The following is a 19,018-nucleotide window of genomic DNA, read 5'->3' on the forward strand; positions in this document are numbered from 1 at the left end:
AAACTAGTTACTCATACCTCAGAGGAGATGCATTAGACTGAGTAAGTATATGAGAGAAAAATATCTCACTGCAAGCCTGAAGAGAATCTGTTGCAGGACTTTCAACACTGTATCTATGCACCATCTGAAATATGTACTGGTTATCTCTCTGGAGAATAGCTGAGGACTGAAATAATGCCATGTAGATGCCAGAGGTCTGCAGTTCCTGCCAAAATCTGAAACATACCTGTTTCCATTATGAGAGAAAGTAAGTTCATGCTAAATGTAACATAACACTTCTCTCATTAATCCTACGTTTGAGTCAAACTATGGATCCTTTGCTTCATTAGCATGACTTCCAAACATTTAGTTATTACCACTGCTTTCAAAAGATCAAAGAGCAAGTCTGTATGCTGATAACACGATGCTCTTACCAGCAAAGTTCAGTATACATTCTCAGCACGGTTGAACACATGTGAAGAGAAAAGCCCTGAAAACTGATAACTATAAATCAAACTTGAAGATTTACCTAAGGAACTAGGCAGACTAAAATAATCCACTGAGACTTGAAATGATATAATGATGCAGGAAACTATCAAAGATCTGGAATATAAGATGCTCATTTTTAGTGAAAAAAATTGAGAGGTAAGTACTCCCTGCTCCTGTAGTCTAAGGATAACCCTCTCAGTCATCTCTTATTGGAAGCATGCATGAAAAAGGATGATGAAGTGGGATAGGAATTTAATAGAATACACCATTTCTTTACAATTTCCAGATCCACCTGCTTTACAGTGATCTAAATATGGGCTTCAGAGAAGTAGGAGGTAATAGCCAAGATAAAGTGAAATTAGTTTCAAGAGATTTTTCAAACTCTTAAAACCAGCCTCCACACCAGAATACAGCAACAAAGAATGGGAAAAAATAACTGAAACCAGTTACACTTTAGTGGAAGGATCACAGCTTTTATTTTCACAGAAGTCTGAAAGATTAAGTCAGACAGCTGTGGCTGCCAGTTTACTGGAAGCAACTTGGTCACAAAGTTTAGTTTCTCTTGACAACCCTGTTGCAGTTGTCCATGAAAGTGTGACTAAATAGAGGCAAAATGCCCTATTTAGAAAAGGTGCTCACAAACAAGCAAGTACACCAATAGGCTGGAAGGTAAGTAAATTATATATCCAAATCCAATTGGATAGATCTTGCTCAGCTCTTTTTTCCTTCCTTCCACCCCCTCCCCCCAACCAATGTATCACAAGATCACAAGATCTCTTTTTCTTTCCTCTTGTCTGGTACACACAACCATGGTACCAAGAAAATACAAACATTCATATCCCCTGAAAGAAACACAGTATCACTTCATAGCTTGTATGCCTTTTGCAGGCTCCAGAATCTCCCATGTATCACTGTAGTGCTGAAAGCATGTAAGATATCCAGGATCTGGGAGATTTCTCCTTCACCTTTTCCAGTGTCATACTGATTCTATCATATATTTCATAAGACCCAAAAATTGTCTGAAGTCATGAGCTATATGAGCAGCTACTGCTTCAGCGAAAGAGCCATGTTATTTCTGTTGGTGCTACTCCTATTCTGTTGCATGGATATTTCTGTACAAAACTGGCTTCCACAAGTAGATCCTAATGGCAGCAAAGACTTCTCATGCAAACTTGCACAAGTATACCTAGGCGTCAGACTTCCCAATTTTTTCCCCTGTAAGTTTTAGGTCATCTACTGCCCCCTCACCCAAGCCCTGTTCAATCTACTATCCCCTGAGTTAACCAAGTATAGGTTCCACATGGCACCTAGTGGAGTGATTTAGTGGAGGCAAAAGGAAAGAGTACATCCCTTTTAAAGCCTGAGTTGCCTTTTGTGTTGGTTTTGGCTAGGATAGAAATAATTGTCTTCATAGTAGCAGGTATGGGGCAATGTTTTGGATTTGTGCTGACCACAGGGTTGATAATACAGAGATGTTTTTGTTATTGCTGAGCAGGGCTTACACAGAGCCAAGGCCTTTCCTGCTTTCCTTACTGCCACACTGGGGAGGAGACTGGGGGTGCCTGGGGGGCTGGGAGGAGACACAGCCAGGACAGGTGACCCAAACTGACCACAGGGAGATTCCAGACCCTGTGCCATCATGCTGAGTATATACGCACTAGGGGAAAGGAGGAGGAAGAGGGGGACATTTGGAGTGATGGCATTTGTCTTCCCCAGTAGCCATTACATGCGATGGGGCCCTGCTCTCCTGGAGATGGCTGAACATCTGCCTCCCCATAGGAAGCACTGAATAAATTCTTTGCTTTCCCTATTAAACTGTCTTTATCTCAACCCACAAGTTTCTAGCTTTTACCCTTCTGATTGCCTCCCTGATCCTGTTGGTGGGGGAGTGAGCAAGTGGTTGTGTGGGGCTTAGTTGCCAGCTGGGGATACCCTATTAGGAATGCCTGTGTTCTGTCTCACCTCTAACTTGTAACTCAGATGGTTATAAAGATAGCCCTTTAATACTGCAGTAACTCAGAAGATGGTAACAGTCATGATCATCACCATCTACAACTCCTCAAGGAAAACACGTACCACAGTTAGATCACATCAAATGCCATCATGCACAGCACAATGTCAATGCATCCTTCCTTTCAGAATCTAAAAGAAACTACCTTAAAAGATCATTTCACAAGACATAGCCATAGGCTTCTCTAGCTTTTAGAAGCTACTCAGAGAAACACATGAGTGTTGCTTGAAAACATTGTCTCCTTATTCTCCTCGTTCCTACTCTTATTATATGAGATGGGTCCCAGGCAGTTTAAAGCAAGGCCTTTGTCATAATTGGACAGTACCAAGACTTCACCTTAGAAACACCTCTTGAACTACTGAAGAGAAATTCAGAGACAAGTCTACTCATTGAATCAACAACAGCAACCACCACCCAGACAAAAATATTAGTAAATAATACTAACAGCAGTGAAGTGTAAAGACAGGCAAGTATGTGCCTGCCCACATGCTGCAAAATCAAATCACTTAGGAAGGAAAAGACCCTTAAAATCATCGAGTTCAACCAAACACTGCCAAGTCCACTATGAAAACCTACCCTTAAGCACCACATCTGCACATCTTTTACTTACCTCCATCGATGGTTACTCCTCTGCTTCCCCAGGGCAGCCTGTTACAATGTTTCACAACCAGAGGGTTGTGAAATATGACAAATTTTTTTCTAAACCTTCTTGGGCCAGCTTGAAACCATTTTCTCTGGTCCTACACTTGTTACTTGGGAGACAAAACTGTTCCCCAGCTCACTACAATCTCCTGACAGGTAGTTGTACACAGTGGTAAGGTTCCCTGAGCCTAATTTTTTCTAAGTTAAATGCCTTCAGATCCCTCAGCCACTCCTCACATGACTTGTGCTCCAGACCCTTCATCAGCCTGGTTGCCTTTCTCTGGCCATGCTCCAGCACCTCAATATCCTGGAGTGAAGGGCCCAGAACAGGACACAGTGCTCAAGGTGCAGCCTCACCAGTGCTGAGTTCATGGGAACAATCACTGCCTTGGTGCTGCTGGCCACACTATTTCTCATACAAGACAGGATGTCATTGGCCTTCTTGGCTACCTGGGCACACTAACACCTCTGTATTAGTTGGTCAACCTCAAGGTGTAGTGAGGTATCATTATGACATTTAATATACAGGAATCCTGGAGATGCAATTAAAGAACAGTCATAATTTAAAAAATAGTTGGCTTTTATACCCTTACAGATACCCATATGTCGAGATAAGTAAGAAGGCCAGCTCGGAGAATTTATATTACTGATACTTTGAAAATAATTGTTTCCAGCTATGTATATTTATTGGTGCCTAAACAAATACCCACTTTCATTTTAACCGTGCCAAATGCACAAGATCATAGGTTTTTATATACACAGAAGAAACATAATAAGGTATATTCTTGGCTTGTGCCAAGAAAAATATGCCTTGTGCTGTCCTTCCAGATTTTACTTGATAAAAGATAAAAAGCACTAAACATTCCTGTAACTTTAATCTAATACAATGATCTGAATGAGAAAGGGGGAAAATAGGCTACTGAGGTTACAAGGAACAGATACAAGGAAGAATATATTCACCTCTAAATTTCGAATGTAACTATATTCATTGCCTTTCAGATGGCAGCGATACAAATTAAATTATTAACCTACAAACTATTTAGGTCTACTGCCTATTTTTAAATGATGATTATAGGCAAAATCAGTATGCCAAATATTCTTAAAGGCCAGGATACATCCATGTTTTCCCAGTGTGTTCTGGAAAGATGAACTGGTAACTATTGTATAGTATGAACTGCAAAGTATTAAAAAAGTCTTTAAATTCATCCCATACATATTAAGATAAAATAATTTGTCTGGTTTTAATGATGGGACACATTGGTGCACACAGTCTTCCCATATAGGAAATACTTCATGATCATTGCTGATTATGACTGCAAAAAAAAAAAAAAAAAAAAAAAAAAAAGCATCAACAAGACTCTAACTAGAAAAATATTTTACTGTTAAGACCTACTAATCACTACCTGCTATTACATACGTCAGTAAAAGATGGTAGCCCTAAAACTTTTCTAAAGTTTTTCTCTTAATGAAACTCAAAAGCACCAGCCTTTAACACCATATTATAATAGTACTGTTTCACCACGACACAACACCACTTTATGGTTTCACAAGTTAAATGATCTAAATTGATGTTGTCTCAATCCTCTCCTTGAATGCATGGCTCCCCGCTCCCATGCTCTGACTTCAGCACTCGCATGACTAGGCAGTCAGCCAAGTTCACAATCTGAGCTGGCCACCACAGCCCTACCACAGGTGGTTTTATATGTCAGGATTTCTTTTCAAAAAGGCAAGATTACAAAGGTTTTACTGCGAGCAGACTAAGAACAGACCAAGTAATTTTTTTACTACCAAACAAACTGTATAAACAGTACAGTACTTAAAAAGATGTCAATAATCAGGTTATCGATTCAGAAAATGATGATACTACCTCAAAATGTTTCATGGAACCAAATTTCAGGTGGTTTTGAATTTTACAGTAAACTCCAGTGTTTTAATTAATTATTTCAGTTGCTAAGATCAAGCCTTCATGTTTGGGGCTCTGAACTTTAAGAACATAGTCCAAGATGAAGTCCTCCAGTTACTAAATCTATTAAGGCAGTGCCTACTGCCTGCTCTCCTGATACAATGCTTGGAGGAACAAGGAGAAACTGTGCAGTTAAGCAATTACAGTATTCTTATTGTTTTATTTATTGTTTCACATTAAATAATCCCACTATTTGTATAGAAATACAATGAAGTTTTTCATAAAAAAACTATGGCAAAGGTACTCCTTTTATCTTCAAGTACATATTTCAATCAGAATGAAGAAGTATTTCCAAGATATAATGTAAGTAATGTGAATACTCATATTGCCAACATTTATGCAGTTTTAAAGAAATGAGATTACTTGCATGCTGAGAGCTAAGCCTTTTCAGGTTGAATTGGATGAGTGACAAGACACTTAAAACCCTAAAAATACTTAGCAGTATATTTCAGTTCTTATTTTCCACTCATAAAACAGCAGCAAGTTTACTTTGGTGGCTTTGTTGATGCTAAAAAAAGCCTCAAAGAAAATAAAAGAAAAATGGGCCAGGATTTCAAAGGTTCTTCTGGGAGTTAGACGTCTAAGTTTCATTAAATTTAATGTGATTTATATGCTTAAAGTTTTTAGGTTTCTTTAAAATCCAAGCCAGAAGCAAATAACCTTAAAAGTTTCAGAATTATTACAAGAGTAAAGTATAATGCTTGATTCAATTAAAATGCCAGCAACCTGACAATTTCCCATAACAGAAGCTGCTTGACCAGACACAAGTATCAGTAAAATTTAATAATCAAATCTATCTGTATTAATAGCAGAAAGGATAAAATTTAAAAGTTTCATTTCTTTCCTTTTCAGAAAAGGAAAGAAATATTTCCTTTCATCAAAAAAGACTAAAATTGAATGGTTCCATTTCAAACACTAAGAGGCTGTGGGTCAAGAAATGACCCACCAGCATACTGATAAATTCTAATGCAGATGACATAGCAAAGAATGGTAGTCATTTGTTTTCCTCTCCTTCAAATTTTTTTTACTAGTTTAGAGAAAAATAACTCTTATAGATAAGAAGTGACTGAAGACTGTCTATTCATTCATATTACTTGTTTAACAAATATGTATGTCAGGAGAGGGTTGGATTTGATGACTTCCAATTGTCTGTGATTCCAAGCCATTGCTGAAATGCTTCAAGAAGAAGGGATACAAGTTGGAAAATGTATTCTCTTGGGGAAATGGAGGTGGGGGAAGGGAGAGTGCATGGAATTAACTGAACCGTAAAGAAAATCTTTAAAAATTAAGATCTCAATTTCTGTTTTTTACATCTGCATTTATAAAAGCTCAGCATTACTAGAAATGACATCTTAAGAAAAGTTTGTTTCAAGATTTTCTTCTGCATATATATACATATACACGCATACATATATACACACACACACACATATATATGTGGAATAGAGCTGCCAACAGATGCAAGCAATAGATCTTACCACCTACAGTGGTATTCAGAGATATTAAACTCACATTAAAGAGGTAGTGGCCTATTGAAGGCTATTACCCCAAAGTCATCAATAAGTGTAAAACACTAGTACAGATAGGAAAGCACAAGAAAGAAATGACAAGTTTTTTAGAAAAGAACTGCTATTCTTTCACTCATACAGTATATCTTAAATACTAGATCTTAAAAACAGTTCATATATAGGTTCCCTTTAATAGTAATTAAACAATGCTTATCTTATTTACCTAGAAGTCCAATTGTGTAAGTAAAAAGACAAATACAGCACTCTAAGGAATAGAACTTGAATGTACAACATCTACAGATGCAAGAATAATGTTTTCTTCTTAAGAAAAAACACCAGGAATTACATCGCCTATAATCACAACAAGTCCTCATGAAAAAGATATAATAAATGTTCCATTTCATCTTATGTAAAGTTCTCTAAAAACAGCTTCTATTTTAAAGTAACATTTTTACCACTTCACTTTGTTTCTTAGTAAACCTCTTTAATAAAGGAAGTAACCATAATAAAATCGCATCTTAGGGATTAATTGTTTCAAAAGGAATTCCAAACTGAGTCTGTACTGTAAGAGAAAAAATAACTTTCAGTATGGATTTTTTTTGGTAATACATGAACTTTCACACCTTCACACCACTAAAAGTAGAAAAATTCAGAAGACTTACAATAATATATGCTAATCTCCCTTAAACCATTATTTTTCTTATAAACTAATTAAAAGAAACTCCATGTTCTAAATTTACATACCTACATGATCTGTGTAATAGATGGCAGCACCTCTACTGTCATCAGCTGGAGATGTGGATATTACAGTGAGCAGAATTCAGCTCAGCTCTCTGAGTGCCTATTACCCAGTGTCCCGTCACACACTATAGGTTATCAGAATGCACAACTGGCAGATGCAACACATGTTTTACAGGAGACTTGCCCAGCTTGGTGAAGCAGCAGCTGAGGCCACATCAGATGTCCTACAACATCCTAAATGGCATGGGGCACTTCTATGAGGCAAATTGATCACAGTAAAACTAGAGTGCTATTCTGTTCATCCAAAAGTAGATGTCTGTAACTGGTCAAGTTAATAGCCATCTAAAAAGCAGATGTCTCTACAGATACTTATGTGATAGGTGCTTTAATTTGCTAGCCCCCAAGCTACATGCAGTTTCATATAAATTAAGCTTCTTGAATAGATGTAAGGACAGAAATCTAGGAATAATTAAAATACAGAATATGTTAGCACACCTTTTCCTAACAGACGTTCAACTGATGTCATAGTAAAATTTTTGATTTTAGAGCTTACTGTACCATATTCTGAATCAATACAAGTAGTGACTTTTGGTTTAAGAAAGAATTTACTGCACAAAAATCACAAATAAATGATACCAACTCAAAGTCTGACCCACAGTAATCTGAAGTTTCGTGAAAAATTGAAAAAATAGGACTACTATAACCAAGCTTTTTTTTCACAGTGCCATTTAACATCTGTCTGCTGTAACTGATCTGTATTTTTCACTCCCTGAAGCTTAAGAATTCTTCTAAAGCAACAGAAAATCAGGAAAAGTGTCCCATCATTTCACCTATACATGCTACACTGCATTAAACTGAAAACATCCATGATCTTAAATTTTGACCCACCTTTTTATTTATGTTTATGTAAACTCTTTTTATTATACACAATTTGATCAAACCAGAAGACGGGAAAGTTGCAGAAAAGACAACAACAGAAGAGAAACAATTAAAATTCCTAATACTTAAGAACTTACTTACTATTGACATCAATGTTAGTACATAGTGCTGTAAATTCTGCCCATGGTGATGAACCATTTTGGTATCAGCTGTGACCATCACTTCTACATATCTTGGATAGGAAAGAAAACGTTTCTTCCTGGAATGTGGATTGCCACCATCCTCTATGGAGAGGTTATTTAAAGCATACTCTAAACTGAGAGACTTCTGTAAAATGCTGCTCTTTTCATCTAAACTGCTGAAGGTTGGATGTAATAAAGTGCTCTTCTTCAACTCTTTCTCTGTAAAGCAAAAAAAAAGATTTACTGTTGAATGCACTTGCTAAATAGTAAACAGGCAAAAGGCTGTCCAAAATACAAAACCTTATATTTACGATGTTATTTCCAAGAGAAACTGTGGAAGAATTAAAAAAAAAAAAAAGAAAAAAAAAAAGAAACACAGAAGACTGTAATAGGAACATCAAATGAGATGTCTTGTATATTTTTATATAGTTCTATCATAAGTGGATTATTTGTTACAAATTAGTAAAGAGACAGCAATACTACACAGTTCCTAGAATGCAGTATAATCCAAACAGGAAGGCTGGAAGGAGATAAGCACTACAGCTTACTCAGTACAAAAAAGGACACAAGTTAGTTAAAGAAAACACATTTTTACACGCAAACTTTTGGCACCAGCAGAACAAATAAAAACAAACTACTTCCAACTCCTGCATTCAAGTCCATACTGACTTTCAAATTTACATAACATTATATTTAAATAAATATGGAGTTTAACTTCATAAGCAAGTACACACCAAAAGCCTAAAGTGACCTCTTTGACAGTTTTGTACATATTCATTATGTAGAATCGGGTTCTAAAGGAAATACACAATCTACTCAGATACCTCCAAACTATACACTGTATAGTCCAGCCACCAGAGGCTCCTGATGCCTGATACAGAAAAAACAATGCCTTTACCAGAGTCACCTTAGCTCACATAAAAAATACTCAATGGAGAAGCATATCTGAATTCTCACTACACTCTAGAACTTCAGCAGCTAACTGGACACTCCAGCCCCTTCAGAAGAAACCTCCACTGTCTTTCTGGAAACTAGATTTCCCTCTTAAAAAGTAGTGGACAAAGTATATATCTGCTAATCATTTTATTCTAATGACTTAGTGGCTACAGAACTGACCCAAGAATTCAGAGATCACACTTCTGTCACGCTTAACTCGAGAGGATTTAAATCTACCCATTCCATTATTCAAGGGAAGAGCCCTCATGTGTAAATTTTAAACTATTTTTGAGAGATCCATAGTCTGTCTTCCTTAAAGTTAGGGTACGATATGGCCAGAAAGAAAAGCAGTAGAGACAACAGCAAGCACTTTACTGAGTAATTGTTTAAAAATCAATCACAAAATAAAGCTATACTAATTGTGAAACCATCAGCACTAACAATAACGAGGGGAGAAAGCAGGGACTGGCTCTGAAAAGGAACTAGTTCAAGAGTATCCACACACACTCTTATGTGTTTAGACTGACTGAAATGGATGCATTGAAGAGAACTGGCTAAAGTAATTTCATACACAAAGTCTTTACTAGGTCACAGAAAGTGTCTGAGACTCCAGAGTACTGGCAAAATGGGAAATAGTACTTTTATTTAAATGGAGAATTTAAAGATTATCTAAACTTAGGGACCAAACAAATCAAGGACAAATCAAATTAATTTTGTTTACAAACACCAGAAATCAACAAGTGGATAAGTAATAGCTATGAGACTTATCCAAAATATATTCTGGCAAACACTGATGAGCTTCCACATCTAAAGGAAACAGAACTTATGGACTGAGGAGATGCAATAAATATCCTATACTGACCTGAGTAAGGCATATATCAGGGTTACAAAAAATTTATTCACTGGAAAACTAGTTTTAGAAGAAAACAGTACAAAGTGGAAAAAAGATTTGGTAGACAATTTTAGAATTATCATGGCCCAATTTCAAACTAAAAATAGGTATTGAATGCTATGTTACTCCATATCCTCTGTCAAGGTTCCCTTACTAGAGAAACTTTCATGATTCCAAGTAGTGATATAAGTTGTTCCTCTGTGAAGAAAAGAAATGAATAACCAAGAAAGACTAGCATTAAAGGAGACACATCTCTTCTTTAGAAGGACAGAAACATAAAAACACAAAGTTTTTCTTCATAAACATTTCTGCAACCTCACTGCCCTCTATGACAGTATGCCCTAGCTCACAATCTTTTATAATTGTTCCAAAAAATTAAAAGGGAGAAAATTACTATGTTCTTAATGCTGGAAGCCTTTTTATCACACTAACTTGTTTAGATTGAAGAAAAAAAAGACACAAAACGAACTGAAAGACCTCTAATTTGGTTCAGTACATATTATTTATCATTTAAAAAAAGGCATAGGAACAAGAACATTTGCTTGAAGTAATTGTTATTTTCTGGCCTTAGTATTTATGGAAAAGCAGAATTCTCAAAAGAATGTTTTTAAATATAAAATATGTTATAAGAATTTTCCAAAATTATTAACATTAGTCACCCAAGCTTTTTTTTAATCTTTATATTTTTAACCATCTACATAGATATTCCTCAAGAAGAGTTCCAGTGAAAATTCCCTGTTCAGCCCAGGAACTGATCAGGGAGCTGGTCTTCCCTGCTGGCTCAGCTTTCAGCACATAGGGATGGCGCTCCCCTGCACCTGTAAAATTTCTTTCTTAAATTATGTCCAGCTTTCCTGTTCCTCTTTGTTATTAAGGACTGTTTCTCAAGGGACACTTTGAACCAGTGCTGTGAACAGGCCAAAGCACCTCTGAAAGTCCAAGGCAGAGGTTCTGTTGACCCCCTTCCTTTAACATTAAATAAAACAAAATATTATGAATATGTAGCGTGAATAAATTATTAAAATACCCATAACGACAAACATTTACAATAAAGGGTAAAATCAGATTATTATAAATCAATGGGTAATATTAGATGCTTCCATTATTAAGGAAGACAGATATCTTACTGCTAGAATTGCAGTAAGTTCATTATCTTTTATTATCTGCTAGAATTGCAGTTAGTTCATTATCTTCTGTGAATATAAGCAACAGCTCCTGTGGATCTACTCTTTCAATGTTTACATATGGGACAATACAGGTGTAAAAGCAAACCCACACCGAAGTTCTTGCAACATCATGGATTTCTTATATACACATTCTGTCCTCCTTTTGAATTTGCCACTGTCACAAAACAAAAGGAAAAACTGACAAGCCTATGTGAAAGAAATGTGTAGGTTCTAATGGCACAGTGGGGAGAAGAATTATTTATGAAATAAAATCTTGCTTTTTTCTTCTCTTTAGAACATCTGACATTTGAAAAAAAGCACAATGAAATTTAAAGTGTGACTGTACCTGAAACTTCACAAGGTTTATGGGATTTCTGATACTCTTTTTTAAGTTCATCATGCCTGTATATAAGATGTGGTTTGTTATGTTCATCTTCATGTTCACTTCCATCTGCTTTCATCAAAGGTTCTAAAATATATTCACCATCATGTGCCTTGAAGGTGCCCATCTGAAAGCAAGAGAAGTAATTGAATTATTTGCCACTGAAAATACTGATATAAAAGTAATTCTCATTGAAATAAAAGCTATTTATTATAACATTTTGAAGCTAATGATCATACACATGCATGTGAGACAGAGGAAAAACTCCAATAAAACCTGGAAGGTAAGGCAAGAGAAGTTTGCTTTCAGGGACTTGCTCCAGCAGAATAACTCAGATTACCCTGCATATTAACTATGTATTAAAGGTAATCACTATAAGAGTTAGGAAACAAAAGAGATCACAAAAAATATAGAGAAACAAGCTATAACCAAGCAGAACCAGTTGGGAACTTTACAAAGGAGAGCAGAGGCCATCAAGAAATTCAGAATTTGACTGCTGTCAATTGCCTGCTGACTGGACTGATCTGTTGTCTTCTGTCATAATTTATATTATATTCTTCTTCTAAAATTGCATTTTCCCCATAGATTAGAAACAGTGTTAACATGATATTATTTGTGAAGATTTTTAACTGGAGAACCAGAAATTCAAATTGACACCAATAAAGTATCTTTTCTCCTTGATTCCCCCAAAACACTCCCCATCCCCAGCCACCACAGACACAAATGGTTAGCTATGTAATGGGAACCACAGTAACTTGATTACTAACAAAAGCACTGGCATATACACAAAGAACAAAAATTAAGCTCCTTTCCCCCAACCCCCTGCCCCATAATCCTTTCAATTATGAAATCCTAAAGCAGACTCTGTTCTTTCTCACTGCACTTCTAACTGAATTCATAGTTTCTTATGGCTTAAGTACTCCACTTCAGGAGACTATGAGTAGGAAAAAACATGCAAGAATTTCATCAAATTATTTTCAAACTTTTTAGCAACTTCCTCACTTCAGCCGATTAAACACATCAAGTGAGTAGGTACACTGCATCCTGATAGATGTTTTGCCACTAAAGCATAAGATTGACCAAAAAGACAACAGCAATATCATACATAATATGGTTTAAGAGATTAAATGTTCATGTCAGCCTTGAATCTCAGGGTTATAGACAAAGTGGCAGAGCAGGATAAATGAGAACAGAAGCAAGAATGGGGCTTTTTCAAACAACCTACTAAGTCTTTTAAAAACTGCTGCAGACTACTTTAGTGTCCAGGGTATTGTACTGGAATTATAATATCCACTTGAATTTGGGATCCTTCCAAGCAGTTATTAGTTGTCAATCTGTAAGAGTCTGTTAGTCTGACATATGACTGAAGCCCATCTGCAATCTTGCCTGATATATAACATTATTAGAGCAGTTGTCAGCACATTGTGGATGAATCCTCTGCACCAACTTTGTCTCAGAATGAAAAAAAGACATCTAAATAGTATTTTCATTTCAAGACTGTTTAAATCTAACTCACAGAAGCACTTTTCCCCCTCAGTTTCATTTAAATTCTTTGCAAGTAGTCATGCTGGATCCTTTATACATTCAGTTTAGCCTTCTCACATGCAGTGTTTCCAGGGCATGTAATTTGTAGAGGACAGCAGATCAAGTGTACCAAGAACAGCCTGGAAAGGGCTTCAGGAAAACAGACAACATGCCACAGCTTGTCAGTTAGTCTTAAGGTACAACCTTTTGGGTAAATGACAGGGACAGACAAGAGTCCGTCACTCAGGGACAAAGCATCAATTCCTGTTAAGATTCATGTTTTATTACATATACTATTAAAGTCCCAGTTAACAAAATGTTGTAAATCTATGCCTATGCTATTTGTCAACACTCACATGCTGATTAATTCTTTTCTCCTGATATACCAAAACCCACATTTCTACATAATAGATATTTAAAGTATGTTCTTCCAGATTTATGCAAGAACTTTATTGTTCCTGCTTTATCTCCCACATACATTTTACTTCCCTCCTATTCTTTCAAACAGGTGGAGCAGATAACCTGGATTTGTTTCTTCAAGAGCTTTTCCAACAAACAGACAAGGAATGTTTTCAGTTACAACACACAGATTATAAGAACAATACCCCAGAACTAACAGGGAAAGAGTTCGTACTACATTCTAAACTAAACTTCCAGAATATCAGACTTCCACTGGAAAAGATTGACTGCAACAACATGGCTATATAATTTTTCTATTATTTCATTCTAAAAATAAAAATTTTAAAAAAAATTAAAACTCCCAAACATTAGACATATGTTTTTGACCGAGTCTCCTCACTTCAAAACTTCACAACAACAGACCACAAATTTACAGGCCAAAAAGTTAGGAGAGACAGCTGGATGGGCAGAATCCTCCATAATGATTCCTGGCCTCAAAATTATTCTTAGCTTTTTTTTCATATCAAAAGAATAACACAAGACAGTACAATTGTGTCCTTAAGACTAGAGAGTTCACCTTTACAGATACTTGGGACAACCACTTTAGAAAAATGGACTCAAGCTGTCAAGCTTCTTTTTGATCCCTCTTTGGCCCACTGATTCTCACACAGTATCCCAGGATCAATGGCCTATTTAGACACGGAAAAAATAGCTGAGCAAAAATCTATAATGCAAAATGCTTTCATTCTTCCTACAATGAATTCTCTCCTCTTCAACAATGTAAGGGTAAAGAAGCAATTACTACCACTGAGTAGTTATGAAGGCCTCCTGTAGTCTATGACAAATTTTTGCACATCAACTGAACACACTATGTTGTATGTGAGAAAGAGCAAAAACTAAGAGATCTAGCAGTGTTTTATCTTAAGAAAGGTCTTTGATATTTGTCATTCAATGCCGAAGAAGACATTGAACTTGTAGCCACCGATTCCAATTGTCCAAATCCACCATGAAAATACACAGTTTGCTCCTCATTTTCCTAACACATGCAACTACAAAAATTCAGTCACCAGTTACACTGTCTGTTTACAGTCCTCCAGTCAGGAAAGTGATACTTCACGTGGTGACAGATTCTGCTGATACAAATGGAGCTATTGCTGCATCTTGGACACACAAGGAAAAGAGCTGTGAGATCCAAATGAAGAATACTTTTGGTAAAATGAAATAAAGAAAAGTCACTTAGATGTACAGAGGTAGGTTGCTAAAATAGGAGCCTAAGCATTTGCAGGAAATTAAATCAGAAATGAACTGGATTTATTTATCATCTACAGATGCCTCTCAAATCATCTAACAAGAAAGCTGCCTGAAACATTCTATTTCTGTTCTTTCGATAAAGAGATAAAAGTACATTTAAAAGATCTCTTCAGCAGAAGTAGAGTACAGAATTGAAAACAGTCTCTTGCACATCATAAATAAGTGGTCCAAAGAAGGAGTGCTACCCAGAACTATGCATATGCATAGATTTGAGAAAATTTATGAGAAAGCCCACATGAGAGTGGTAATTTATACTTTGGATTTAAAATATTATGGATGATCTAGACACTTTAGATTAAATCAAGGTCCAGGGAATCAACACAGCTACTCACTATATGGTATGACTTAGTGGTTTAAAGTGGCTTAAATCTGTATAGTGTTAACCAATATTAACTATATTGCAAGAGTTGTAGAAGTAAATATTGCAAAATTATGGTTAAAGAATGTACCATGCCAATATACAAATTACATCTTTGTCTATAAAGTTTTCAGAACACATGGAAAACATAAGGGATTTATAGCAGATTTCAGAAATTAAGAATTAGTATGTTCAACAGCACAACTGATACGGTTTCATAAAAACTCTAAAAGAACAACTGAAGCTCTGGAAAACTTGACTCTAAACTGGCAGACTCCCTCCCAGGTAAGCTCCACTCCTGTGCTCAAGTACTTCTCATGCCCTTAAAGTGTGGCTTCTTAACTCACTTAAAAACCTGTAAGTAGTTTATAGCAAGAGCACTTCAACAGTCAAAGTAATTTACAAAATCCCTTCCCTTTATACTATTCTCTTCCCCTCTTCTATCCCTCCTCTTTTGATTATTCAAAGCTGTTGAATCATGTAGGAATCCCTCCTCCCTCCTCCTTTTTCTTCCTGCTTCACTGTTACAATATTTTATGACAAAAGATTTAAGAAGCATTTCTTAATTAAAGAAAAAAGCATTACAGTGATCATAGAACACTGTCAACATCTGGAAAAAATATTTCTGCTAGAAGATAATTCAGCTAGAAACACGAGAGATAGCAGTTCAAGCTAATGTATCAAGATCAGAGCTAATATAATTGAAATAAGAAAATAGTAATAAAATTATAAATTTTATATTTCTTCCCTCAACATGGAAGAAATATCTAGCAACAAATGTTTTCTGGTAGAAAACATTTTAGAAGTGATTGAAAGCAACATTACGTTTGAAGTTCTTAGAGAATAAAAGGCTATAAGTTTGTTATAGGCATCTAACTACATCTTACAAATTCTGTGATGTTAAGATTGCATGAGCTGACTATAATCACACCACTAAAACAACTGATGGGGCATTCACCTATGCCTGGAAGTGTCCTGCTCTGCAAAGACACCTGAGCTTTGGTTAGATAAAATTTCTTAATTCCAGATTGAAATTTAAGTTCCATGTAAGTGCTTAAAGGGATTTTACCTACTTGTATGTTTAGACCACACCTTACCAATAACCATATGATAACCAGCAGTTTCTAAATAAAATCTGTAGCCAAAGCAGAGGGGCTAAATAGCAGTAAACTTGTGAGAATGTTAAAAAAAACAAGCTCAAAGCCACCTGTAAAGAGCATTGGTTCATGGAAATAAACAAGATTCAGTGGAGCAGAAGAAAGAGAGAGGGATCATTTATTAATTTATTTTTACCTTTATATACTATTCACAGAGAAGAAGCTAGACAAGCCAACTAAAAATATTCATAACAACTTTTTTAATAAATACAGACATGGAGATTCCATTACAGAAAAGCAGTTGTCTTACAATGCCTGTTGAAATTGGCAAAACAAAATGTATAAATACACAAAGGGATTTTTTTGCTTGTTTGGGGGTTACTTTGGGAGGGAGTAGGTTGTCAGCTTTTATTTTCCAGTTTTAGGGGATTTAGTTTTAACACCTCAACTATCATCAAGCTAAGTATTCTGACAGAACACAGACCTAGGGGATCCATACACTTTATCTTGGAGGAAACGCCATCATATCGTCTTGCCTGTCTCAGAAAATGTCAAGCAAATTTACATTTGCAACTTATCTCTGTTGAAAGAGAACTTCCTAGTTTGATGTTTTTAAGTAGACACAGAACCACCTTTTTATCTCACTGGGAGATGAATAGCTCCATACAGTACTTTTGACCTCATAAGCACCATCATAAGCAGTTATGACTCAAAAGCACACAAGCTATGGTTAGATTTTCACCTTAGTCAACCACACAGTAAGCTACCTTGAGTACTTCTGTAAATATGTGCATTCCTAGAAGATATTAACTGTTCTCAGTGTCTGGCTTCGCTATCTTAATCTTGCCATTTTCCACATGAGGGTATGTCTGAAACAGAATGAGAATTGAGACTGCTGCAGATACACTATCTCATATGGGAAGCCTATCTATTCCCCAAGAGTACAAAGTTTCCTGAGATCCATGACAGCTAAATGTTGACTGCCACCCGGGACTGGAAGCATTAAGTTCAGACAAAAAAAGAAAATCCACACACAACCCTTCCCCCCTACCTATTTGCACACCAGTAATTTAGCTTAGTGACAGCAAAGGGCCGTATGTTGTGTATTCTGCCCTTCCCTGACACAGAAACTTCTGTGTTCTTCCTTAAAGTTTAATGAACACGTGTTTGTGTGTATATATACACAGATAGAAGTAAATCAAAGTTCCTCTGGCTGCCCAGAGCATACCAGCAAATTCACCTGTGTCAAACATATCCAAACAATAAAAGCAGCAGTTGAGAACAATCTGCAGTCATCAAAACAAGTTATGTCACAAACATATGGGCAAAGAATGTGCCCAAGTAGTCACCAAGGAAAGGCCACTAGACACAGTGGGCAGAAGGCAGGCCAGTGATGGCTGAGCACCCTTGACATAAAACGTTACCTAGGCACATCCAGTCTGCTGAAGACAATTCCTGCAGAATTTTGCTGGTGAACAAGTAGACACATACTCAGGTCCTATTGTTTTTGATAAAACATTTTCTGTGACAGACCTTCATCTGCACAATCTGCAACTCCACATTATCTTCTCAGTTTATAACTGCAATTACCACCTGTATTTGGTAATCTGTGCTGGCCCGTGTGTGAAAGTATAGCATCTGTGGAAATATTTCCAGGAAAAGTTGAAATGCAAAGAGACTGAGGAAAACATACTGGAGAAGATTCAGGGTTTTTAAAACAGCTGTAGAGGACCTAAATTGTCTTACTATTTTGTAACAAGCCAAAAAGAAAGAACATTTTATCTTAAACTTGCAATGTAAAGCCTTTTACTTAAAACCCCTTTGTGCTGATCAGAGACAGAGCAAATGCTCAGGGTTATAATGGAAGTATTGAAACTCCTCCTGTTTTGCAGATCTAGAGCTGGAGTCTCACCTTATATACATGCATGACACAAGAAACCAGAACTACCAAGTGGAAGTCTTCAGATCACCCAGTCAGTAGCAGTAAGAGTTTGTTTGCTCAAGCAAGAAGCAATTGCCTTGAGTTGACGTTTTAATAGGATCGTTTTCCTAGCTTATGATGGAATCAGTATATTAAGATAAAAAAACCCTATGAAATCCAGTATGTGCCTCATGGATATTCACAGCATTATAAGTGTAATCCAAATACCGAAACTATTCTGCCTTCCAGATTTAGAAAGTAATTTTTTTGAAGTGACAGCTTAGAAGTTAAAGCATTGAATTATATCAAGGTAAGCATATTTTCCAGTTACAAGTGTTCAAAGTTTCTTGGAAAAAACAATGTAGTTTCACCCACTGAGATTGTTAATATTAAGGAGCACACAACCAGGGAGCAAATATCTGGAGTTTGTTACCTGCACCAGATCTCCTCAAGAAACTAGATGCTGGCAATGCTAGCAGTAGCTTCTAGCAAGTTTTTGGGCTTTGATTGCTGAGGTTTTTAACCAAACAATTAAAAATCACAGTTTCTTAAGACAAATTCCAAGATTGCTTGCTTTTCCTTAAAAGGAGCCACTTTACCCATTTATAGCAGCAGACAGAGCTGTTTTCAAAACCTCT

General features: G+C 36.3%; 1 protein-coding gene across 2 annotated transcripts in view; it reads right to left on the reverse strand.

Moving 5' to 3' along the window:
• ADAMTS20 (ADAM metallopeptidase with thrombospondin type 1 motif 20) overlaps positions 1 to 19,018 on the reverse strand; it is an 86,106-nt gene that overhangs the window by 61,967 nt on the left and 5,121 nt on the right. For both annotated transcript variants that reach the window (XM_038155170.1, XM_038155169.1), the window contains exons 3-4: positions 11,735 to 11,897; positions 8,354 to 8,613 (exon numbers count right to left, since the gene is read on the reverse strand). In XM_038155170.1, the coding sequence (XP_038011098.1) occupies positions 8,354 to 8,613; positions 11,735 to 11,897 (423 nt within the window). The remainder of the gene's footprint in view (positions 1 to 8,353; positions 8,614 to 11,734; positions 11,898 to 19,018) is intronic.

This window comes from Motacilla alba, chromosome 1A, assembly GCF_015832195.1.
Source record: "Motacilla alba alba isolate MOTALB_02 chromosome 1A, Motacilla_alba_V1.0_pri, whole genome shotgun sequence".
In the NCBI taxonomy this organism is placed as follows: Eukaryota; Metazoa; Chordata; class Aves; order Passeriformes; family Motacillidae; genus Motacilla; species Motacilla alba.